The 23,177-nt window shown below is 55.2% G+C and overlaps 9 protein-coding genes across 9 annotated transcripts; 5 read left to right on the forward strand and 4 right to left on the reverse strand.

Annotated features, from left to right (window-relative positions):
• Positions 1-499: 499 nt before the first annotated feature.
• Positions 500-2,392, forward strand: TRIREDRAFT_77969 (uncharacterized protein; the record flags this gene model as incomplete). Its single annotated transcript, XM_006965296.1, has 4 exons — positions 500-622; positions 679-726; positions 805-926; positions 1,000-2,392. The coding sequence occupies 4 exons, from the start codon at positions 500-502 to the stop codon at positions 2,234-2,236; spliced, it is 1,530 nt and encodes a 509-aa protein (XP_006965358.1). The 3' UTR covers positions 2,237-2,392.
• A 1,439-nt stretch (positions 2,393-3,831) lies between these two features.
• Positions 3,832-5,334, forward strand: TRIREDRAFT_61517 (uncharacterized protein; the record flags this gene model as incomplete). Its single annotated transcript, XM_006965297.1, has 3 exons — positions 3,832-4,194; positions 4,285-4,621; positions 4,709-5,334. The coding sequence occupies 3 exons, from the start codon at positions 3,832-3,834 to the stop codon at positions 5,332-5,334; spliced, it is 1,326 nt and encodes a 441-aa protein (XP_006965359.1).
• Positions 5,335-6,759: 1,425 nt separating this feature from the next.
• Positions 6,760-9,998, forward strand: TRIREDRAFT_121843 (uncharacterized protein; the record flags this gene model as incomplete). Its single annotated transcript, XM_006965298.1, has 5 exons — positions 6,760-7,971; positions 8,463-8,555; positions 8,619-9,128; positions 9,214-9,227; positions 9,538-9,998. Exons 1-5 carry the CDS (start codon positions 6,908-6,910, stop codon positions 9,996-9,998), a joined length of 2,142 nt encoding a protein of 713 aa, XP_006965360.1. The 5' UTR covers positions 6,760-6,907.
• Positions 9,999-10,333: 335 nt separating this feature from the next.
• Positions 10,334-12,972, reverse strand: TRIREDRAFT_77974 (uncharacterized protein; the record flags this gene model as incomplete). The annotated part of the gene is made up of 4 exons (XM_006965430.1): positions 12,139-12,972; positions 11,855-12,070; positions 11,122-11,798; positions 10,334-11,060 (listed from the first exon to the last, which is right to left on the reverse strand). The coding sequence occupies exons 1-4, from the start codon at positions 12,649-12,651 to the stop codon at positions 10,334-10,336; spliced, it is 2,133 nt and encodes a 710-aa protein (XP_006965492.1). The 5' UTR covers positions 12,652-12,972.
• A 456-nt stretch (positions 12,973-13,428) lies between these two features.
• On the forward strand, positions 13,429-13,641 carry TRIREDRAFT_61523 (uncharacterized protein; the record flags this gene model as incomplete). Its single annotated transcript, XM_006965299.1, has 1 exon — positions 13,429-13,641. The coding sequence occupies one exon, from the start codon at positions 13,429-13,431 to the stop codon at positions 13,639-13,641; it is 213 nt and encodes a 70-aa protein (XP_006965361.1).
• An 889-nt stretch (positions 13,642-14,530) lies between these two features.
• TRIREDRAFT_107436 (uncharacterized protein) lies at positions 14,531-15,011 on the reverse strand (the record flags this gene model as incomplete). The annotated part of the gene is made up of 2 exons (XM_006965431.1): positions 14,531-14,658; positions 14,738-15,011. 2 exons carry the CDS (start codon positions 15,009-15,011, stop codon positions 14,531-14,533), a joined length of 402 nt encoding a protein of 133 aa, XP_006965493.1.
• A 2,687-nt stretch (positions 15,012-17,698) lies between these two features.
• TRIREDRAFT_48146 (uncharacterized protein) lies at positions 17,699-21,261 on the reverse strand. The gene is made up of 2 exons (XM_006965201.1): positions 21,196-21,261; positions 17,699-21,143 (listed from the first exon to the last, which is right to left on the reverse strand). The coding sequence occupies exons 1-2, from the start codon at positions 21,235-21,237 to the stop codon at positions 17,847-17,849; spliced, it is 3,339 nt and encodes a 1,112-aa protein (XP_006965263.1). The 5' UTR covers positions 21,238-21,261; the 3' UTR covers positions 17,699-17,846.
• Positions 21,262-21,794: 533 nt separating this feature from the next.
• On the forward strand, positions 21,795-22,351 carry TRIREDRAFT_62086 (uncharacterized protein; the record flags this gene model as incomplete). Its single annotated transcript, XM_006965300.1, has 3 exons — positions 21,795-22,041; positions 22,108-22,178; positions 22,238-22,351. The coding sequence occupies 3 exons, from the start codon at positions 21,795-21,797 to the stop codon at positions 22,349-22,351; spliced, it is 432 nt and encodes a 143-aa protein (XP_006965362.1).
• Positions 22,352-22,514: 163 nt separating this feature from the next.
• TRIREDRAFT_77979 (adaptor protein complex AP-3 small subunit) lies at positions 22,515-23,171 on the reverse strand (the record flags this gene model as incomplete). Its single annotated transcript, XM_006965432.1, has 2 exons — positions 22,515-23,012; positions 23,103-23,171. The coding sequence occupies 2 exons, from the start codon at positions 23,169-23,171 to the stop codon at positions 22,515-22,517; spliced, it is 567 nt and encodes a 188-aa protein (XP_006965494.1).
• Positions 23,172-23,177: the final 6 nt, after the last annotated feature.

The following is a 23,177-nucleotide window of genomic DNA, read 5'->3' on the forward strand; positions in this document are numbered from 1 at the left end:
AGAAGTCAACTCTGATGTGTGTATGACCTGTCTCTTACACGTTTCACCAATCACTGAACAACTTGAATGCCTATGTTGGTGTCCAAAGCTCCGAGGTGCATCTACGAGAGACCTATGTAACACGAGCCATCAACGTCCTGTGGCGCAATGTGGCTGCACAGTGTAGTCACGACTGGCACAGGTATTCGTTTCACGGCTACTCGTCCCTCGTAACGGCATTCATAGTTTTCTTCCAATGATAGTGGATGCTTTGAATGAGCTTATATAATGCAGACCCTGGCTGATTTCGTGATTTCGACCGGCGAGCACGTGGTGTACAAGTGTGAGTCAAGTGGTCGAGACGAGCAGCCACTGTTCAGCTACTAGAGACATTAGGCAGTTAGTACTCGATTAGCCAATTGTGATTGGGACAGACCACGGCTTCAACTCTTCAACAGAGAGAAAATAGAAAAAAGGTCGAGGAAAGGGAAAATTATCAGGACAGAATAGCAGCCTCTCAATGGGTGTGTCAAGCTGGGAATACACATTGAACCGATATGGCCAACGCGCGGCCGAAGTCCTGACAGCGGAATGGCATCTTGGTTTCACAGCATTTGGCGGGCCGCCGGTTCACTTCAAAATTGTAAGCCAAGTCGAAACAGATCAACGTGAAGACGAGCCCTTCTGACACGGAGATAGTTTCACGACAAATTCGTTGACAAGTTGAAATGGGTCGATGATCAACTGGTCTGTCACCCCTTCCTGCTACTCCGGCCGCTATTCTTGAAAGATATCAGGCTCACCCGATTGTTCAATGGTATGTAGTACCAAGAGCTCTTCGGAGTTGCCCAGGCTCTATGTGGCCCGGCCAGCACCAAGATGCTATATTGCATCAACTTGATTCACGATGGATTCTTTGGTGCCGTCATTGGATTCCTCATATGGAGGTAAGAAAGGCACCAGAAAGACCCTTTGCGCAGTAAGCAGGCCAGCATCTGTTCATGATTCTCACCATGATAGCCTCCCCGGAGCACTCGGCATGTTTGGCCTTGCCGTGGGCGTTTCCAGCATCGGATCGGCCCTCCCTCGCGCCGTCTATGCCCTCTTGTCGGGCCTCAACGCGGCCACTGTTGGCATCATTGCCCTGGCAGCGGTGCAGCTCTCCAATGCAGCCGTGACGGACAAGCTCACCAGGACATTGGTGTTTCTGAGCGGCGCTGCCGGAATGCTGTACAATGCCCTCTGGTACTTTCCCCTGCTGATGTTCCTCTGCGGTGTTGCGGCAGTTGTGCATGATTACCGCTGGCTACATAGACCGATCAAGGCGATAGTGGCTCTGCTCAACTGGAGAAAGAAGGTGACAACTGCTGTTGAAGAGGAGGCTGTGAATGCAGGAACAGACGTGCAACTCAGAGCCTTCATGGGCAAAGAGCCTGTGCAGGAAGTGCAGCGCTCGTCCTTCGCCGGGCCATCGAGGGCTGCCGTCCTGGATCCTGACAACTCGGAGAGCGAGGAAAGGCCCCTTGGAGCCGGAGCCGAATCAGAGCCCAGGGTGATTCCGCGGGAATACCGCTTGAACTTTTCCTGGAAAGTCGGAACAGCCATCATCGCAGGCTTCTTCGCCACCTTCATCGCGGTCATGGTCCTGCGCAGCGCCTTGCCCGATCCGCCTCTCCTGTACCGCCTCTTTGCCAACCTCTACCTTGCAGGCACCATCATCTTCGGCGGTGGACCCGTCGTCATCCCGCTGCTTCGAGAATACATTGTCGCCGAAGGATGGGTCAGCCCGCGAGACTTTTTGATTGGGCTCGCGATTGCTCAAGCGTTCCCAGGCCCCAACTTCAACTTTGCCGTCTTCCTGGGCACGCTCGCCGCCTCCAACAGCGGCAGCCCGCCAGTTGCCGGAGCCATCATCGCCTTTGTGGGCATCTTCTTCCCGGGCATCGCCCTCGTCCACGGGACCATGGGCGTCTGGGGCTCGCTGCGGAACAGACGCTGGGTCAAGTCTGGGCTGAGGGGCGTCAATGCCGGGGCCGTCGGGCTGATTTACACAGCCGTCTATCGGATCTGGCAGGTTGGCTATCTGGATGAAGGGTTTCAGTCTGGGCGAAGCCTGGGGGACGATCCGTGGTGGGTTGTCGTCACAGCCACGGCGTATGTCGGGGGCAGGTATTATGGAGTTTCGGCGCCTGCGGCCATTCTTGCGGGAGCTGTCATGGGGCTGGTTCGATATGGTGTTGTGGTTGGTCGAAGCTGAGAATGGACTTGATACAGATTCTGTAATATCTCTACTAAGCAAGTTGGAAGGCTTGTGTACCTTGGGTACTTAGACGGTGCACAGTTGGTAGGTATTTGCGCACTGTACCAGCCACAGGCCTTGATCTCGCGTACAGTAAGGTAGTACCTACCTTACTACAATTTCACACACTCCATCGAATATCAGCAGTGCCTTTTCACATGAAAATTCCATATCACCTACCTATGGTACAAGTCTATTTTACCTCGAAACTCAATTCTACTGACTGGGCAAACGGCTCAACTTCAAGGTTTCTCAACGGCCCGGATTGTTGAAAATGACGTTGATCAGCATTCGATACATATGTACATCGACACGAGATCAGCCCGCGCATCCTCCAACACACGAAGCGGCAGGCAATGCCATCAACTGATTTGCGGCATCGACATCGGCCTCCCGCGTCACAGAAATGGGCCGCGGACAGGCTCTCCGTTTCCCCTCTTCCGCTGACGGCAAGCGACTCGCCTGTGAGGCTGAATTCCACTACCACTACTACTACTACTAGTCACGTATCGCCCTGCATCTCTAGGTAGGATCATGGATCCCACAAAGGAGGGGGCGTGCAGCTTTGACGTGCAGTGGTGACGGCGATTTGCTCGCTGCTGTACAGGTACTCGCTCTCTATGCGGTTCCGTATCTACCTACTCGTACTTGGGACCATGCCGCCATGAGGAGAGAAAACCAGACAACTGACAGGCGGACTGCCCATGGCTTCATGGGTAGGCATGTTTGTATGTGCTTCAGCCCCGGGCTGTGTGAACCTGAACCACAACGAGGTTGAACTGCAAGCGCCACCATCACAGGCAGCGTACATGTAACAGCAGGACTGCGCATCACAAAGCAGAGCAGCGCAGATCCGGGCTTGGATTGCGAGCCCTGTGCCATTTCCATCTTCTGATTCTATCAATAGCTGTCTTTTGTCCTTGTTTGTGCAAAAACACCGTATCCCTTCGTCCTGTGCCGCTTCTTTCCCAAACTTGGTCGCAATCGATTGCTGCCTTATATCGGACAGCTTCAAGGTGCCAGTCGAGCGTTTTGTCCAATCTTTCTGCGCGCTGCACAGACCACATACCAAGATATTGACTGCCATGCCTCCCGATAAAGGCCAAGGGACCATTCCTCTCGACGACATGCGAAGCCGGCCGTCAAATGGCCATGCGGTGCTGCGGAAGGAGAGGAAATCGACCAAGTCAGGCGACAGGGAACAGGACAAGGACAAAAGCAAAGACAAGGACAAAGACCGAGACGAGGAGCCTCGAGAGCGAACAACAAAGGACAGCAGAAAGGAGAAGGAAAAAGAAACGGGCAAAAGCGACGACAAGCCGCCGGAGGACCAGGAGCACAGGGACGACGCTCCCGGTGGCCGTGAAGTCGACCTCCTCGATTTCGACGCCGTCGAAGTCACCGAGTCCGTCGCCCCAGACCTCGTCCCACCACGGAGATACAACCTCAACGTGCCCGTGCCGTTCCTCGAGGGCCCCAGCTCCGACGACGACGAGTTTGACATGACACAGATCCCCGGCTCCATCTACGCATCGGCAGAGAGCTTCGACAGCATGGAGAGCGAGAGCTTCACGCCGCGGCGACGCCTCTCCAACGGCGGCGGGCCGCGCGACGAGGCGGCGACTCGAGACCAGGCGCAGCTCAAGCAGCTCCGCGACACCGTCATCAGGCTCACGGTCGAGAAGGAGAGCGCCGAGAGGGAGGCCGCCAGGGCGATGCAGCAGCTTCAGGAGCTGAAGCATCTGCTCAACTCGGACATGGAGGAGATTGCCAAGGACGCGGATTCGCTCGGCCAGGAGATCAACCGGCTTAAGGACGAGAATCACCTCTTGCGGGAGGAGCTGAACGATGCGCAGTCGCACATTTTCAGTCTCCAGCCGTATCGGAAAGACCTCACGCCAGAGGAAGTAGGACGGGTGAGTGCTCGCAAGTCTTTGTCAAACTATATCAGTCGTCTTCAGCTGATTTCAAATTTCTGCGCCTTTTGCTGACGCTCGCCCCTGTAGCAATTCGACGACCTCGTTGAGCAGGTCCAGGACTGGGTTCAAAAGTTCATGGACCCCTGGTTGGACGACTACGAGGCCGGCGTCGAGGCTCTCGTCACCGGCGCTCGCAAGCAGTCCGGAGAAGCCGCCAAGTTCAGGAGGACTCTGCAAAAGTATCCCGATCTGGTCCACGGCTGCATGTTCCCCGAGACGGACGAGGACATCATCGTCGCCATCATCATGCGATATCTGAACGACCACATCTTTCAAAAGGTCCTCTACGGGTCGGGGCAGCAGTACACCGAGATGGTGAGCTTCATCGAGACACAGATGCAGACTGCGGTCGAGCCCAAGCGAGGTACGTTTGCCCATGAAATAAAGAAGATGCATGCAGTAGCAGCAGCGGCAGCAGCGAGGAGACTAACAGATTGCGGCTATCCAACAGACCTGTTCGCAGTTCGCACATGGACGGCAGAGAGCTACAACGCCCTGATGAGCGCGCCGCAGTTCAAGAGTGTACGCGCGCGCCGCAGCAAGGACATGACGCTGGATCTCGCAGACATACTACGCATCTTCTGCAAGAAGGACAAGTTCACCTGGTTCTGCCAGAACATGGAGGACAACTGCGTCAAGCCGGCCATGGCGCTGTACGAGAAGATCCAGGTGTCGACGCACCACTTCTATCTCGACATCCAGCCGTACATCTCGTGGAGCGGCTCGCGGCTGTCGCTGTCGCCCGAGTTCGTCGAGAGCATCGACAAGCTCGACTGCCGCAACATCCTGCAGAACAGAAAGGCCTTCAACATGGCCAAGCTGGACCCGCAGCCTACGAAGAAGGACCTGTACGTGAACCTGCTCAACGTGTGCACCGTGGTGCCGGCGCTGTACATCCGCCAGATTGGGCAGCGCGACGCCATCAAGGCGCCGGCGGTGGTGCGCAAGCAGCAGATGCTGGTGGCCTGGGGCCCGGAGGAGAAGAGGGACAAGTTCACCGAGGAGGGCGACCCGTCGCTCGTGTCGCACCTGTGGTTCCCCAAATCGCGGAAGAGGGGAGACGGATGGCTGGGCTGACTGGCGGATTGCACCGCCTACTACCTGAGTCTCTACTGGGCGGCAGATGCGACGAGTAAGACGGGCGAATGCTAGTATGTAGGTAGGAGGACGCAGGCAGATGGATGGCCAGCCACTCCCTTTGGATGCTGTGACTATTACTATTATTATTACAGTACTATGGTAGGGATTTGTGGTTTGTGGGATTGGAGCAACGAGAGGCACATGCATGATGTGAAACCACGCCTCATGCACGGGGGGAAGGCATGTGGGCGTTTACAGAGGCTTGGGGATCAGACCAGGACTTTCTTTCAGTCCCTTTGTGCATGTTTGGCCCGTCTAAGGTATACTACTAGGCTATCTATATATTATTGCCTGTTACTGCATGCAACTTTGTTTTCTGGCTGGTAACGATAGGACAGCAGCATTGCCACGTATTCGATCTATAAGTGCGCCTCACATAAGGGTAGGTAACTAGGTAGATCATCGTCACGGACCCCCTTCAGGTTGCTTCAACTCCAGCTGCTGTCATTGGTGCACTCCGGCATCTCGTACCTGTACCAGCAATGTCACGTTGAATGGCGTTACAATAGTCTCTTCCTCTGGCGCATATCATATGGGATGCCGATGGCCCTGCGATTGCCTTTTGCCTTTGTTCCCCTCGGCATCAATGCCTCGCCTCGCCTCGCCTTGCTTTATCAGGGGGGTGTGAGACTACTAGTAGTATATGTTCTTGTTGTTGGCTTCAGCGTCTAATGCACACGCCTCGGACCCCTGTAAGGCGCACTCTTATGCCTCCAGCCATTCACCTCCAGTCCGCAGCAACGATTCCATTCACAGCGAGCGAGCAAGCAGGCAGGCAAACAAGCAGGCAAACAAGTACCTCTACTTCTGCCTCTACCTGACATCACAGCCGAAACTCTGTTTATCTTACCGATGTGATCCCTCTGCAGGCACGTTTAGCGGTTACTCACAGCGGTCATACTTAGGTACTGATGCTCTGTCTACCTACCTTCCTACCTCGTGTAGAGCTACATGCACTGTACATTGAGTACAGGTACCTACCTAGGCTGAATACATGCCCGCCGCTGACAGCCTGCTGAAGCGCCCATGACAGCAGCTAGACCGAGCCCGCTATCGATCGCGAGGCGTCCTCCTTCCTCCTCGGTCGACTCAACGGGCTGTTCATGTTTGCAGGTGCCGTCCATCCACTTACAGCGAATTGATGTGGTCAGCACCTTCTCCAGCTGCTTCCCATCGCTACATGTACCTACTTTGAAGGCAGCTGCGCTTGGCTCACAGCCTGCCCTGCCTTCCTTCATGTTGCTTCAGTCTCCTTCCCTTCCTTTTCCTCCTCCATGTGAATTCGATTCATTCGCTTCAGCTTTCAGTTTCTTCTCTCCCTCCTTCAATCTCAGCTTCTCCACCGTCATGATTTACCTAGTCTAAGCATCTCTATCATCATTCATATATGCATACTTAACATCATTCTCGCCCCAGTCCGAATCTGCGCCATCGCCGGCCGAGTCACATCGTTACCCTTCCCTGCTTCATTCTGCTACCTTATGTCCGCCGTATAACAGCTGGGCCAGGCATGTTCCGGTCCCTCAAGAAAAAAACCGAGGCTGCTTTTCGCAGACGAAAGACCAACAAGTCCATCCCCTCCACCGTCACCCAAGGCACTCTTCCCGCCGACGTCAACTGGCCCTTCCAGAACGACTACTCATATCCGCCCTCCACCACGCCCTCGGCTGCGGCGGCTAACACCGATACCGTCACGTACGGCGCCGGTTCAGAGCAGTCGACTCCTGTTGAGCCTCGTTTTCAGGCCAGCTTTGAGGGGAGCCACGATACGAGCGGTGGTGAGAGTTCGTCGCTTGACCTTTCTTACTTGGAAGAGCCTTTCCCTGAGGAGGGGGTTGATGCTGCGGAGGGCGAGGGCGCGGAAGACGAGCTGAGACAAGAAGACTTGTATACCACAAAGTACGTTCCGTTTGTGGAGTCTTCGGCGATGAGGAACAACATGTTTGTTCATGCGGCTACGTCGCATTATGGCATGGTGAATCCTGCCATAATGAGTGGCTTTGGAGACGATGATGAGTCGATATGGCTTGTCGATGATGAGGAGGCGGAAGAGGGACCTACAGTCAAGAGAGAAGGGCAAGAACTGAGGGAAGGGGAAGACGATGAGCGTGAAGGAGAGGAAAGGGAAGAAATGGGGGAAGACGAGCCGGATGTCGCTCGACTATCGACAAATCAACCTCCTACGGTGCCAATCCTGCCTGAAGCAGCTTCGATGGCTGGCCAGCAGACTGGATTCAGATATCGCATCAACTATGCCCTGTTTGATGACGACGAGTTTGCAAGCTCACGGGAAGAAGAGACGACTCCCACATCTGTGAGTGTGGGGAGGGCCCCTAGTCTGCGTCCACGGTCCTCTGGCACCAATTCGTTGGAGAGTTTGAGCGTCAAAAGCGAATTTCGCCTCCCTAATGGGGCCCGAGACGAAATTGGTGCATCCAACGGCTCCTCTACTCCGGCTACAAGCAATCCGTACGTCGATCTCCTTGAGCAGCAAGACTCTGCTATGACGGTGGCGTATCAGCGCCGTCTGGACCTGTCCGGAAGACGTGGAGACGATGAAGCTGATGATTTCAGGTAGGTTCCCCGAAACCCTCCCCCTTCCGAATCCCAGCATACCCGGTTCCTTTTGCTTTTGAAGATAGATGGGATAGATGACGGCTACCTTGCTCTCCTGAGCGCCATGTAATTAGTTTTGTATTTTGTTTTCTGGCTGTCTTTTGGATTCTCCCATGACCCTCATCCCCCTTACCCCTTCCTAGAATGCAGGCTTATGCTTGCGGCGTTGAGCAGTATTCAGAGATTTATATTTGTGGCCATTTTGCTTAATGAGAAATGCTGTTTAGCTTCGGGCAACGATATCAAAAGGACCCAGAAACATTGGCGGTCTTCGTTACACACCAGCGTGTGCCGTCAGATCATATGGCCGGAGATCGAGATTGCTCAATCTGTGCTGACACCAAGGAACCCGTACTCTTTCCCCGATTCTCGCCAACCGCGTCCTGCGAGCATCCTCCCACGGCATGCCTCGAGTGTCTAGAAAGGTCCATACGGTCTGATCTCAACAGCAAAATCTGGACGGACATCAGATGCCCCGAGTGCCGTGGATTGCTAGACTATACAGACATTCAGCGCTATGCCGACGAGGAGACATTCAGGAGGTTTGTGCACCAGAGGCCAACCCCTTTTGTAACCAAGCACTTATAGAGCTAACGCATGGCCAGATATGAGACGCTTGCTCTCCGAGCTGCCATGGCCGAGGCCGAGAATTTCTTCTGGTGTACCTCAGGCTGTGGCTCTGGTCAGATACATGAAAGCGGCCATGAGCTGCCCATTGTGATATGCCTACACTGCAGCCACCGATCCTGTTTCCGCCACAATGTCGCGTGGCATCAGGGCTTGACGTGTGATGAGTACGATCAGCTGCTTGCCAATCCAGATAACTTCCGCTCCAGGCTAGAAATCGACAACGATGAGTGGGCGGCGTCGCAGCAAGCACAGCTCAACGCAGACAGAGCCATGGCCCAGGGCTTGCTGGAAGAAGAAAGAAGAGCCGCGGAGATGAGGCATCGGAGAGAGCGCGAGGAAAGGGAGAGGACAAGGAAAGCAATAGAACTGGCGAGGCAGATCGCAGCGAGGAGGAAGGTAGAGGAAGAGATGAGCAGGATAACCGTGGGGAGGACGACCAAGCCATGTCCGGGGTGTGGATGGGCTATCGAAAAGAATGACGGATGGTACGTTTTCGCCGACTCTACCCTACCATGTTTGCCCTGTTTGGTGGTGATCAAAAGGATAAGATTGCTGACAAGGCTCGCATAGCTCGCACATGACTTGTAAGTGGCCCTTTTGCTTCTTCACCTGCTTCTCATTTAATCATCTTCTTTCCTCTGTTTGCTGTTATACCCTTTATATGGTGCGTACTTGCGATATACACGCTCTGCTCCATGTCACATCTCTCTCTCCTTAACCTACAAGCTGGCAGGAGAATTACTAAATGAAGGGATACAACAGGTATCAAGTGCCGCTTTCAGTTCTGCTGGGGCTGTGGCCAGATCTGGACCGATGTCCACAGCATCTACTGCCAGGGATAGAGATACACGAGCTACACGGTTTGACTGACGATTCCCTTTCTTTCCATGCTAGGCGTCAAATGCAAGCACCAGTTTTGTTACGAGTGTGGCGCGGATCACCGGCAGATTCTGGAAAATGATAATACCGTCCACCTAGAGACTTGCAGATTTCATCCGAGCCAGCTGGAGGAGTCGGGTGTGGAGGAGATGGAGGATGCGTATGATGCTGATGCAGATGAGGAAAGGGAGGAAGAGGAGGAGGAAGAGGAGGAGCATGATGTCTTTGATGAATATGCGGAGTTTGAATTTTGGGGTAACTATCCAGACGAAGAAGAGGATGAGGAAGAAGGCGAGCAGGCTGAGGATGAGGATGAGGTTGAGGTTGAGGTTGAGGTTGAGGTTGAGGTTGAGGACGAGAATGATGATGAATATGATGGATACCTCGATTACAGCGACGAAGAGGATGGATTTGACGACTTTTGGTTTGGCGCTGATGAGGTGATGCGCATTCACGAGAGCATTAGGTCATCCTAAACTGGATATAAGGACGAAATATACTTGTTATTTATACACAATGCTTTGTATGCGACATCCATCACATGAGTCTTACATCTCAAGAACGCGAGATGGGATGAGAAGATATTATTCCCTTCACCAACCCCAAGATGACTTACGACGAGTATAATAACGATGGAATGACTTGATCGACCAGATCTACTAGATACTGAACATATAGGCTGAATCATATATGCCTCGAGGTCCGCTCCCAACAATCCTGTAATCATACAAAAGCAATTCACGTAACAAGAAGATGGCTGGTACTCCCCCTCCCTCCACATAAACCATGGTATTCGCCCCCCCAACACCCCTTAAAAAGAAGTCAACTCCTCCAGTCTCCTCTCAAGCTCAGGAACCTGCCGCAGCTTCATCTCCAGCTCCTCCTTCTCGTCCTCTAGCCTCAGACGCCTCTCCGCGTCAAGCTTTGTAAAGACGTAATTACCCTGCCCGTCAAACTGCAGGATATGCGTATGGTACTTCCACAGGCTCCGACGGTGACTGACGGTCAACAGCGTGATGCCGAGCGATTTGGCATTCTCGTACATGACCTTTTCGGTATCGAGCGTGACGCTGCTTGTGCACTCGTCGAGAATCGCATACTGCGGGCGGTGGTAAAAGAGGCGCGCCATGGCAACGCGCTGCTGGAGGCCGCCGGAGAGGACGTCGCGCCATTCTGCTTCCGCGTCCCAGCCCTCGGGGTAGAGCTCGACGAGATGTTCCAGGCCGAGGGTGGTGAGGATGGAGAGGAGGTCGGAGTCGTTGACGCCCTTGGAGCGCATCTGGCGGAGGGAGTCGGGGTAGATGATTTGCTGGCGGAGGGAGCCGCGGGAGAGGTACGGCCGTTGGGGCAGGTAGAAGATGGACGTGAAGGGGGGCTTGTACACGGTGCCGCCGTAGACAGGCCACAGGCCGCCGAGGATGCGGAACAAGGATGATTTGCCGCAGCCGTTGGGGCCGACGACGAGGAGATGGTCGCCGTGGGAGAGGGAGAAGGACAGAGCCTTGACGAGAACATCGCCGTTGGGTGAAATGATGGGCCTGGAGTTTTGGTGTTAGCATCGAGGTCCCTGAAGCGGTTTTTTATGTGGGCTCAACTTACACATCCTCAAACTTGATGTAGTCTTTGCTTTCGTGGACAGTGCCGCGGCCCTTGAGAACTGCCTCGTTGTTCTCCGTGCCAGAGGAAGAGACGAGCTTCTTCTCAAAGTGGCCCATCTGGATGTCATCCATGACGTTGAGCAGGGTGGAAACTCGAGAGGTGTATCCCGCCAGCTCCATGATCTCTCTGTACGAAAACATGATTCTGCCAAAGGCGTCGGATGCGGAAAGCAGCATTCGGCGGTTCGTCACAAACGCCTCGGTCCTGTCGCCCATATTCATGACCAGCTGTCCGGGAAGCTTGACAAAGACGGGGACACTGCAGAGGAGCAGGCCCAAAGCGCCCCAGAAGTACTTGATGACAAAGTCCTCCATGAAGCCATGGTAGAAGCGTCGCCGAAGGATGTAGTTGACGTGCTTGATGAGTGTGAAGTAGCCCTTGTCCAAGGTATCCTTTTCCGCAATGTGGCCGCCGTAGAGGGCGACTTCTTCGCTGTAATCGATCAAGCGAGAGTGCTGGAAGCGGAACTCGCCCTCGAGACGAGCCTCGTCGGCGACGTACTTGCCAAACGGCGGCGTCAAGACACGCATCAGGTTTGCCGAGAGCTGGACCAGTAGCGACATGAAGATGACGCCTTCACTTCCGACGCTTTTGGATAGCGCATATGTGTATATGGTCTGGAACATATTGGTCAGTTGATGTTTCACTGCAGTTTGGTCACACGATGACGAACCATATCAAGCGCCGGCTTGGCCAGATTGCTGTACAGCTCCGCCAGACTGTTGGAGAATTTTGATACATCGACAGCAATGAGCTGGTCTGGGTTTTTTATGCGATCGTCAAGCGCTGAGATGCCGTAAAAGGTCAGCTTGGAAAGGTATTTGTCATGGATATGCTGTGTCAACCTCGTCCGATACTGCAGGGACAGCTCGGCTTGGTGATAGGACAACTGCGCGGCAGGTCGAGTTAGCATGTGCTCCGTAAGCTGCTCCAGCAGATAGTGAGACGGTTCATTACCATGGAGTTTGTAAAGGTGGCGGGCACGGCAATCAGCATCCACCAGACGATGCGCTTCAAGAACTCCTTGCCATTTCCCTTGACCAAGGCCTTGACAATAGCACCGTCCATCTCGGCCACGCGAACGCTGATCAAGGTCCTGAGAACCAAGAAGAAGCTGTGGCTCGCAAGCATCCGGGCCTCCTTGCTCCGCCAGCCGGGCACCACAATCTTCGTCAAGCGCATCAGCGACCTGAAGAACTCGCGATTCAGAGCGACCTTTTTCCTGGGCGTTTCCTCGGAGCCGGCAGTGACGGTGCTCTGGCGGAGAGCCCGCTGAGCGGCCTCGCGCGCAGAGGCGGCCTTTTGCTCCAGGACGGCATGGCGGATGCGATTCGCGAGAGCGACGAAGAGGGAGATCCAGATGGCGCGCGAGATGCGCGTCCGATGCTTGACGTACAGCCGTGTGAGGCTGGAGATGATGCCGCGGAGGCTGCGGTCCTTGGGCAGGACGAGTTTCGACTGCCAGGCCATGGCGGCTGCGAAGGCGCGGCTTCAGGCGCTGTCTCCGTCCCTGCCTGAGGTCGTCGTTGGCTCCCGGCCAGGGAGAGTATCGTGCCCTGCGTGTCACGTATCGTCGATGGCGCAACGCATTGGTCGGCTCGAATCGTCACGGGTGGACTCGGCTAACACGGGCAACAGAGGTTGTGACGAGTGGAAGCTGCTGCTGCTGCTGTTGCTGCTGTAGTTGTAGTTGTTGTAGTTGTTGTTGTTCCTGTTGTTGCTGTCTTTGCGGCTTTTTCTTACAGCTGCCGTAGCTGGCCTCCGTGTCGCCGTTGTCGCTTCTTCAGCCACCAAAGCATTCGCTGGTGATGATGATGCTTGGTGGTGATGACATCAAATCATGCGGAATCGACAACAGAACGGAAAGTGCTGTAGCGATAGCACCTGAGAGTGGAGATCCGTCCACTGGCCTCGGCCTGGGCAAGAGCAGGTGCGGCGCGGCTTCCCCAGACTCCAGCGCCACAGAGCCGTCAGGGAAGGAGCCCCGGCATGTGATTGTGATTGCCGTGCTCAGCCACAAGCCACAGGGAAGGAACAGACGGAAGCACCAGCCACACTCGTGGGGTGTCGATAAGTTCCTCTCCATCAATTTTTTTGCGCTTCTATCGCGGGGTGGCAAGTCATCGCATCGCATCGCATCGCAACAATCTACACTTGTCATCATCTCTTTATACTCCGTGTACAAGCTCGACTGCTGCACAGTAACTGTCCCGCGTGCTGACCTGCGACTCGCATATACCTTGCAAGATGGCGGACGACGGGCTCTCAATCTACGACGAGATCGAGATCGAAGACATGACATTTGACGAAGCTCTCCAGATCTATCACTATCCGTGCCCTTGCGGCGATCGCTTCCAGATCGCCCTCGACGACCTGCGCGACGAGCAGGACATTGCCGTGTGTCCCAGCTGCAGCTTGATGATTCGAGTCATCTTTGATCTTGTTGGGCATCCCAAATGACCATCGCTGATGACGAGCGGCTGGCTAACGCAGCAGCAGGACGATTTGCCCAAGCCTCCTCCTACCGGCAACTCTGGCAGCCAGATTCCCGTCGCCGCTTAAGCCGCCTGACATAGACTTTTTCAAAGTTGAGGCTTTATTCCTCCGCCAAGACAGCGACATGCCTCACAGGGTGTATGGCCAAGGCGTATAGCACCCATGGTACCGAAAGGATCGCCAGAAAGCGGCTCCTCGGGTTGATCGACCAAAGTTGAGTGTTACAGACACCTGCAGGACTTCCGATCTACGATCCCGAACCGAAAGTGTCGCTTCCTTGGAGCGTCCAGTCTCCTGGCGCAAGCCTCACCGTGTCTTGGATAGCATGCCGAGACCAGCATGCCAAGCCCAGCATGCCGAGGCCAGCCGTGACCGACGGGGCGATATGCTCATGCAAGTGAACTCCTCGACACGCATTAGGCGAGCCTTGCGGGACAACAAATGGCTATACCAGGCGTGGGACATTGAGCCAAATGCTGTCAACCTGATAGCCTGAGATATCAAGGGTGAATACAGTGTTCACACACTTCCTAATGGATACGCACAACAATACATTTCAACATATTTTTATTTTGCCACATATTCTCTCATATGTCAACCATTCAAACATCGACAGGTCGAACCTTCCGGGAAATCACTGCCGGGCCCGGCGTGCATCATCGTGTGTGAAATTGTTGATTACAATTACTCTATTATCGGTACGCTCCTGTTCAGTCAGGAGGGGGTGGAACTCCAAGGTCCCGTGGTATCTCGTTGGTTTTCTAAAACGCCCGTGTCCTGCCTGGGACACAATCTAATACTTGGCGCGCATATCGTCCAGCGTCATTATTCATAACCCTTCTTCCATCCACGTCTATAGCATGATCAAGCCCATGATGCAGAATCCTATTAGCCCAGCCATGGAGCTCTGCATCTGCTGTGGGATGGCACCACCAGTGACGTGACTGGTGGGCGTCGTGGTGTTTTGTGACTTTGTGGGAACTACACTGCTAGCCAGCGTCGCTTCAACAATGTCAGCGGGGAGGGAATTCAGCCTGGGAGTCAATTGACGGTGACTTACTCGTCGCATTAGGGAAGCTCGCAGGCCGGGTGACACCAGTGGAAGAGGCGACGCCGCTCTCTGTCGATAAAGCATCGACATTTGTCCGGGATTCTGAGTCCGTCAAGCTTGGTGATTGCGTTGCGGATGGCGAGACAACGGGGACACTCTCGGTGCCGATGGAGATGTGCTGTGCTGTCGAAGCGTCGGTGACAATTGTGACGCTGTCGGTGAGGACGTTTGCCGCCGCAGTTGCTGCAGCAATGGCAAGGACGACCAACTGGGCTGAACGCATGGTTGTTGATCTCTCGGGAGCTGGAAGCCGAAAGTTGGCGGGAGATGTACAGGATTATTGCGGAGAATACGACTGGTGGTAGATTCGAGTTTGCGAAAGGACAGCGCCAGGCTGAAGGCAAGGAGAAAAAGGTGAAGCGAGGACTATAACGCCAACAGAGCCATATACCGATTTATCGCGGGGACGAGGCGATTGCTGGAACTGAGGGACGGTGAACAACCGACGGCTGCTGCTCAGGCTCTTTTTAAAGCAACGGGTCTTGAACGGGACGAGGGTTCGCGCATCGTGGAGAGAGAACAACGGCTTCCTGTCTACGTACGTTGCGGACCAAGGCGACGTATACATACTACCACCACGGTGTGTACAAGCATGTACAAGCCATTGCGACAGGGAGCTCCGACTAATTACTACTGCCATCAGACCCGCGAATTGCGACCCAGCAAGGCTCCAGTCCGTCCCCCAAAGAGGCTTGGTCGGGCTGCTTTAATGTCGCAGGGGGCAGGGATGGCTTCATGCTAGTCGCTGCTGGGACGGTGGCCCATTGTCGATCCATCCAGAAGCAGCGCGGACGAATAGAGTTCGAGGCCTTGTCATGAGAGGCTGGAGACGGTTCAAGGCTGCGAGATATTGCAGTATCAAAGGATGTGCCGCATCTCATTTTGTTGCGTCATATTGCCGATGGAGAGAGCAAAAGATCGACTCTCAGCATTACTAGTGCCGAAATGGTGTTGCAGGAAGACCCCGACTCGACAATACATACTATTACAGCCTCCAAACCGCAGGATGTTATCGCCGCGCGAAGCCGCTGAGTCGGTGAGGTGGTGGATTGCCGAGCGAGCCAGACGAGGGCAGCGCCAGAGTTCTGCTCCAGGCGGTTGTGGAAGCAATAGTCCTCACGAACCGACGCCAGATTTTCCCACCACTTCATGCCACCTTCAAGTAGGTATCGTGAGTACTACAAAGTATATACCAAGAGGCGGTATGAGGACGAATCTCTCCGAGCCCCATGCGGATCTCACCAAAGGGGAACGGATACCCAGAGGACAACAGAGCGAAGAGCCCCCCCAACTGTTATCTACATGCGATCCACATCTGGAGGCGCTTGGGTTAGGCAAGCCCCTGAGGCCGGCAAAAGGAACCAGCCTCTCTCTGTGTGCGCGGCGGGCCTTGGAATTGCGACCACTTCGCTTGCGAGGGCAAGGCCGGGCGGCGAAATTTTCCTCAGCGCGCGGCGGCCCAGCTGGAGTCAATGCAGAGATGCTAGCCCATGAAGATGTTTCTTCTGTTTCCCTCTAGCCTCGCCTGCCTGTCCCCCTTGCGCTCCAAAACAGGCGCATCACCGAGCGCCAGGGATGCTGAGGAGGGCTTAGGCCGGTCATGGCTCCGCATCCTTCGGGCTGGTCGGTTCACACACAGTTCAGTTTGCAGGAGAATCACAGCAGAAGTCGCTGCGCTGGCTACGGTACCACGACTTGCGCGGCTGTGGGGCTTCACTGTACTTGCAGTATCACCCGGAATGGATCTCGACGACTCAAGCGACTGCCCTCAACGTTGGTCGGGATGACAATTGCTTGTACAGTACAGGTCTCTGACCTTATCGGCTGCGGTGGCACGGAGAGTACAGTACTGTACGCGTCAGACAGTACCAAGGGTCTGGACAGTGGTTGATTTGTCCATCGGCTGGTCCCGGGGCCACAACCAAGTCTGAGGGACGACTCTCTCTTGAGACCTTGTTGGGAAAATAAGACGGGAACAGAACACGTTTTTGACAGGGCTGCGCTGTTGGAAGGGAAGAAGAACGGGAGAAGAAGACAAACCATACAAGTAAGCAACGGGGGGGGGGAGGGATTTGTGGGCATTTCCAGCCATGCTCCCACATGGATCTTGTGAGGCTCACCGACCGTCAGGTACAGCCAGGTACCTCTGTTCGAAATCTGACGCTGAGAACTACCTATGAGTACAGGCTTGCGATTACCCGTGCCCAGTGGCAGCATGGGGGTCACAATTTAGAGTAATGTTGATCGAGAATTTTGCACACACAAGCTTTTTTCGACTAGGGGCAAAAAAGAGGTAGGGGGGAGGAAAGGGGGCGTCGCTAGAGCCGCGCCTCCTGAACGGCAGTGACAAGAAGAGGCAAAAAAAGAGAGAAGAAAAAAAAAAAAAATCGATACTACTACTGGGGAGTCCACAGTTTGCGGAAGGCGGCCGAGAAACGGCGTTTGCAAGACGGTGCGCCGGGTTGGTTGAATACCTATGGCTTGATGCGAATACTAGTGCTGTAGAGCTACTACTACTGTAGGAGTGTATGTATTTGGACCCTTTTTACCGTTTTGGTTTTGGCAAGGCGGTTGAGAAACGGAGAGTCGCTGATTGGTCTGTATTTCACGGGGGAGACGGAGGGTTTCGTTCAGAGTGCGAATTACCTACGAAGTGCGTGTTTGGGTGTTAGATGCCAAGTGATTCAGCAAGTCCAAGATGCGGCTGGTGTCGAATAAAGGCTGATGCTGAAACGCGGTCCATTTGAGCTTGATGCTGGACTGTTATACCGAGTATGGAGTGCTACCAAGACGGATAAGAGACAAACAAGCAGCAAGGCAACAGAGCCTCATGAAGAACAGCTCAACGCGCGAGATAGATTCTTCTCATGTAATACGCACTTGATCTCTAGGCATGACACAAGAAGCCATGAAACAATATATTATCTTTCTAAACTGTCTCTCTCGCAATCTTTTGCCTTTTCAGTTTCTAACATTTTACTGTGCTTTCGAATCTTTTCTTCTTTTTTATTCTTTCCCATTCCTTATAGCTGGCAAAAAAGAATCCCTCTAGTAGAAATCAAGCCTCGACATTCTCAAAGAAAAACGTAGGCTGGCCAGGCACCGCGTTCTCGGCAACGGGCACCCCAATGTCCACCTCCTGGCCGTCCTCCAGCCTGACGCCCTTCTTGCCGCCCTCCTCGACGACGAGCACCTCGCAGACGGACAGGCCCGACGTGCGCTTCAGGCCGGGCAGCATCTGCACCAGCGTCTCCTTCTCGTCAAACGCCAGCTTCTGCTCGAGCACGACGCCCGCGGGCTCGCCCGCCTGCAGGCGCTTCTTGAGGCCCTGCACGAACGGCATGGCCTTCTTCATCTCGCCCATCTTGGCGATGCGCCCGTTGAGCGCCTTGTCGTCGACGCTCTTGGTCGCCGGGTCCCACAGCTCCTTGAGCAGGTCAATGTACTTGGCCTGCCACGCGGGGAACTTGGCCGCCATGTAAATGGTCAGCTTCTTGGGCCGCTTGGGGTCGAACGAGACCTCCTTGCCCTTGGCCTTCTTCTTGAGCTGCTGGCCCTCGGCCGAGTTGATGTTGGAGGCCGTGCTGCGGACGTACTCGCGCTTGGCCGACAGCGCCGCGTCCACGGCCGGCACCTCGGGGAACCGGGCGTTGTGGATCGTCGACTCCTTCTTCAGCACCTCGAGCCAGATGTGCTCGGCCCAGTGGGGGGCGATGACGGCCATCAGCAGGGCCTGCAGCTCAATGTACCGGAACACCAGGTCCTTGTGCATCTTGATGCCGCCAGCCGCGCAGGCCTCGCGGTAAAAGTCGCGGGCGCTTGTCAGCTCGTACAGCGCCGCCTTGAGCGCCAGCTTGTAGTTGGTCAGGGTGTACTGCTCAATGGCCTCCCTGGCGCAGGCGTTCATCTCGTTGTTGAACAGGCCGTCCTGGAAGTTGTTGATCTCGCCGGTGCGCAGCTCGTTCTGCTCCTTGACCATCTCCTCGCACCACTCGCGCAGGGTGAATAGGCGCAGAATGTTGTTGTCGGCAACGTCTTCCTCAAAGTTGGCATCGCTGACACCATCACCGGCATCGGCCAGGGCAATTCGGGAAGCGTCGGCTCCGTACTTCTCAACCATGTCCTTGAGGGTCATGAAGTTGCCCGTGCTCTTGGCCATCTTTTCACCGTTCAGCATCAGGTGGCCGTTGGCTCGGACGCCGCGAGGCCAGTACTCGGGCGGGAAGATGGCCAGGTGGATGTACAGGAAGAATGTGAGGTGGTTGGGGATCAGGTCCTTGCCCGAGCTTCGCAGGTCCAGGGGGTAAAAGTACTCAAACTCTCGTCGCATGCTCTCCAGAGTCGCGCGGGGGATGCCGGAGCTGGCGACGACGTCGTCCGACAGATCGCGGCGGCAGAAGATGGCGTCCCAGACTTCGTCAGTCATCTGCTCGGGGCCAACGTTGCCGAGGCCCTTGGTGCGACCAAACAGGTCCTTGTGCAGGTAGTGGGCGACGGTGTAGTAAGCCATGTAGATGGTCGAGTCACTCAAACTCTCCACCAGGAACTGAGGGTCCCAGGGCAGTTTTGATCCCAGACCGAATGATCGAGCGCAGGCCCACTGGTTCAGCCAGTTGAGCACGCCCTCGAAGCCGTTCTTGGTCTCGGGAGCCCACGTCTCGAGGCCCTTTCCGTCGGCGTTTTCGACCCATTTCAGGGCCGTCTCCTTCCAGGACTGCTCACCGTAGTCCAGGTACCACTGGTCCATCAGGGAGACGATGCACTCGTCGCCAGATCGGCTGACAACCTTGCGCTCGGGTTCTGAGTAGGCAAAGGCCTCGCCAGCCTCGATCAGCTGACTCCTGACCTTGGGCTTGGCCGTCTCGACCTTTTCGCCCTTGAAGTCGCCGACCTTGAGGATACCTTGGTAGAATCCTTCCTTGTAAGCCAGCTCCTTGGCCTCCTCCAGCTGCTTGGTGTCCTTGGGTGAGGCAATCTTGAGCTTCTTGACCAGGAAAGGTGCGCACAGGTCGCCGTAGGACGGGGTTTCGATGATGGGGTAAATCTCCAGCTCGGCCCACTCCTTCTGGATTCCGTAGTAATCAGCCTTCTTGGCCAGCTCAGTCACGGTGGCGAAGTCATCGGGGCTGTCTGAAGGCACAGACGTGACGACACCAGTGCCCTTGGTGGGCAGGACGGTCTCCATGGGCAGGACCCTGACACCCTCCTTGTGCAGCGACAGAGGGGCATTGACCAGAGTTCCGACGAGGTCGGAGCCCTGGACATCGGCAGCCTTCTCGATGTGGCCCTCCTTGGCGAAGATGCCCTGGTAAGCCATGTTGCGGGCAGCCCGCTCGGTGATGACAAAGTAGTTGTTGTCATCAACCTTGAACAGGCCGTATGTCAACTTGGGGCCGACAAAACAGCAGGTCTGTCCGTACATGGTCTCCGGCCTCAGAGTGGCGGGGACCAGGAAGACGTTGGCACCATCGGGGATCTTGCCCTTGATGGCTTCCGCAGCCTTGGGCGACCACTCCAGAACCTTGAGCTTCAGCGCAGTGTACTCCTGAGGGCCAACCGCCTCTCCCTCGGCACGGTCGTGGTCCATACAGGGCTGGCCATCCTTGATGGAGTAGATGGTATATCGCTTGCCAAACTTGATCTTGTTCAGCTCCTTCAGTCGGTTCATCTGCCAGCGCACAAATGCATCGTAGTAGGGGTTGGCGTCGGTCGTGACAAACGATCGTCGCCAGTCGATTCTCGCGCCGAAGCTCGTCAGATCCCTGATGGCCAGGGGAGGGAAGTACTGCAGCCAGTACTGGGAATCGGCAAACTTGTGGATCTCCTCAGTCGGGATGCCAATGGCCTGCATGATCTGGAACTGGTACTTCATCTTGACCGTCTTCGCGTTGGCCTTGCTCTTGTTGGTGCTGAACTTGGTGGGGTCCTCCTTGGTCTGCTTAGCGGCAGGCTTGGGCTGCTCCTCGATGACGGACTCCTCCTCCTTGTAGCCGGAAAAGTCCTCGCCAAACATCTTGATCTCGTTGACCAGCTTGTCGGCGCAGGCCTTGATGGGCATGCCGGTGCAGTGGAAGCCCATGGGGAACAGCGCGCGCTTGCCCTGCATCCTGGCCGTGCCGGCGGCGAACTCGACCTTTGTGGCCGAGAAGGTGTGGCCGGCGTGCAGGGTGCCGTTCATGTAGGGGTAGGCCATGGTTCCGAAGAACTTGGGCTGCTTCTCGCGCAGCTCGGCGGGCGAGATGGAGTGGAAGGGAACCTCGGCCGTTGTCGGGGCATTTGTCTCGAAGACGCCGTCTTCCTGCCATTTCTTCTGGTACTTCTTCTCGACGGCGATCAGGGAGTCGCGCTTCTCGGTCTGGCGGGAGAGTCAGCAGATGCAATTAGAACGGAAACCGAGTCAAACGTACTCCTTTCAACTCCTTGGTCTTGGAGAGGGTCAGGGCCTCCATGGCCTTTGGCACCGAAGTCGTCGCCATGTTTGCGAACGCGCGGTTGGTGACAATAAGAAGAGAATAGGAAGCGAGACCGAGGAGTAACTTGTTGGCGGTCAGAAACAAGGAAAAAGCCCAAACGGATTGGCTCTCTTGGTGCGCCCTTTCCACAGCTCTGCTCCCTTTTGACTCACTTGCACAGAGGGAAGAAAGACCGTCTCGAGTCTCTTCTCTGGTTTGACTCACGGCAAGCAGATGAAGTTTGGCGGGGGTTTAAAATTCCAGCGCCGAAAAGCGCACGAGGAGGGGTGAAAAAGTACGAGGTACATCGCGGGGCAGTGTGGCGGTGCAGCGTGGCTGACACATGGCATCTGTACCTTACTACCGGTATTACTACCTATTAGTAGGTAGTGCAATTGAACTTTGCTTAGCGCCAACAGCGTCATCCGTCTCTCGACTCTTGTAGTTACCTGCCCTGATGATATCCGTCCATCTTCGCCTTCACGTTTGATACGATATTTGCCTACATACATAAAGTCTCCAAAGCCTCTCCATAAGGCCACTCACCTCACACAATGCTCAGACCGACACTCGCCAGACGATTAGCCCAGACGGCAAAGGAGCAGCTCTCCAAAAGCGCTCCCTTGACCGTCGCAAACAACCCCTACAAGGCTCGAAAAGTGTGGCCGCCCGACTTCAAAGAGTTGACTCACCAGCAGCAGCTCCGGTTCGAGAAGAAGTACAAGCGTCGCATCGCCCTCGCAAACTACTCGCCGAGGTGGGACAAGGGCGTCAAGTATGCGCAGCTCCTCACAATTGCAGGTCAGTCTTGAGCCCTGGCATGGTGGCATGTGTGCAATGATGCGTCGAGGCTGACTCTACGGATAGCTGCGCTTGTGTGGCTTCTCTTTTACTCCGAGTTTGAGTGGTGGGGACGGCAGTATAAGCCATCGGAAGAGGTTCGTCACAAACTGGATTGCACAGAGCCCAAGTTCAATGCGCTCACATGAAGCTGTAGTTGCGAAAACACGCCCAGAATCTCTTTGGCGTGCTCGACCCGGAGAAGCGATACGAACGCCGCAAGGACGCCCCAGAAGTGAATCCGTCGCCGCGAACCCCCGAGTCGAAATAAGGCCACTTGAGATGAACAGCTCTCCACCTTGTATTATAGCTCCTCTGTATATACGGCGTTTGGCGTGATTACCCCTGGCAGGGTCGCAGGAAAGACAGAAGAAATTGTATGCATATGCCGGCCATGGCTTTATCCGAACCCGTCTCTTTTTCCAATGTCATCATTATACCCGCCCTGTCCAGGCAAAGTTGCCTCCAATGCCCATTCCCGACCCAATCGTGCTCCGCCCCTCATTCACCGGCCGTTTCGCAACGGTACCCTGAGCCCTGACGCCAGCAACAATACGATCAAGGCTCGTCTCGATGACAACGCCTCCAATAATCATTTCCGATAGCGTCGCATGTAAAGTCTCAAAGTTGAAAATGAGATCCAGCTCGCAGACATTCTCAAACAGCTTATCCAGCGCCTCGACGTATACTTGGATCAGGTCGATCAGCGCAAGCGGCGATTCCGTCGTCGTCGAGATGATGATGAAGTAGAGCGTCGCATAATGGCGGTACGTCACCAGCGAGGGCACGTCGCTCTGCTCTTCCGTCGAGGTGTGCGACGTGCTGGACGCGGCGAGCAGCGGGGGCAGAGGCAGGAAGTTGCAGGAACCTGCCGGGCGGTTGGACACGAGGGTGAAAATCTCGGATATCAGGCGCTGCTGGATGCTCGTGTCCTGTTTTTTCGACGGGTGATGATTGTGAGTAAGGGCGCTGTGTAGGTATTCCACAATGGAAGAGTCGACTCGCAATCGTCGCAAACTCACCAGCTGGGTGTAGAACTTGGTCAGCCGAGGCTGGCCCTGGCCATTGAAGACCAAGAATGCGTTGATCATGGCCGC

This window comes from Trichoderma reesei (assembly GCF_000167675.1).
Source record: "Trichoderma reesei QM6a unplaced genomic scaffold TRIREscaffold_9, whole genome shotgun sequence".
Lineage (NCBI taxonomy): Eukaryota > Fungi > Ascomycota > Sordariomycetes > Hypocreales > Hypocreaceae > Trichoderma > Trichoderma reesei.

Excerpts from the sequence above, each read along its gene's own strand:
- TRIREDRAFT_48146 (XM_006965201.1), bottom strand. The coding sequence starts at position 21,237 with ATGGAGGCCCTGACCCTCTCCAAGACCAAGGAGTTGAAAGGA. Across the intron at positions 21,144-21,195 it reads AGACCAAGGAGTTGAAAGGA|ACCGAGAAGCGCGACTCCCT; the intron begins GTACGTTTGACT and ends CTCTCCCGCCAG.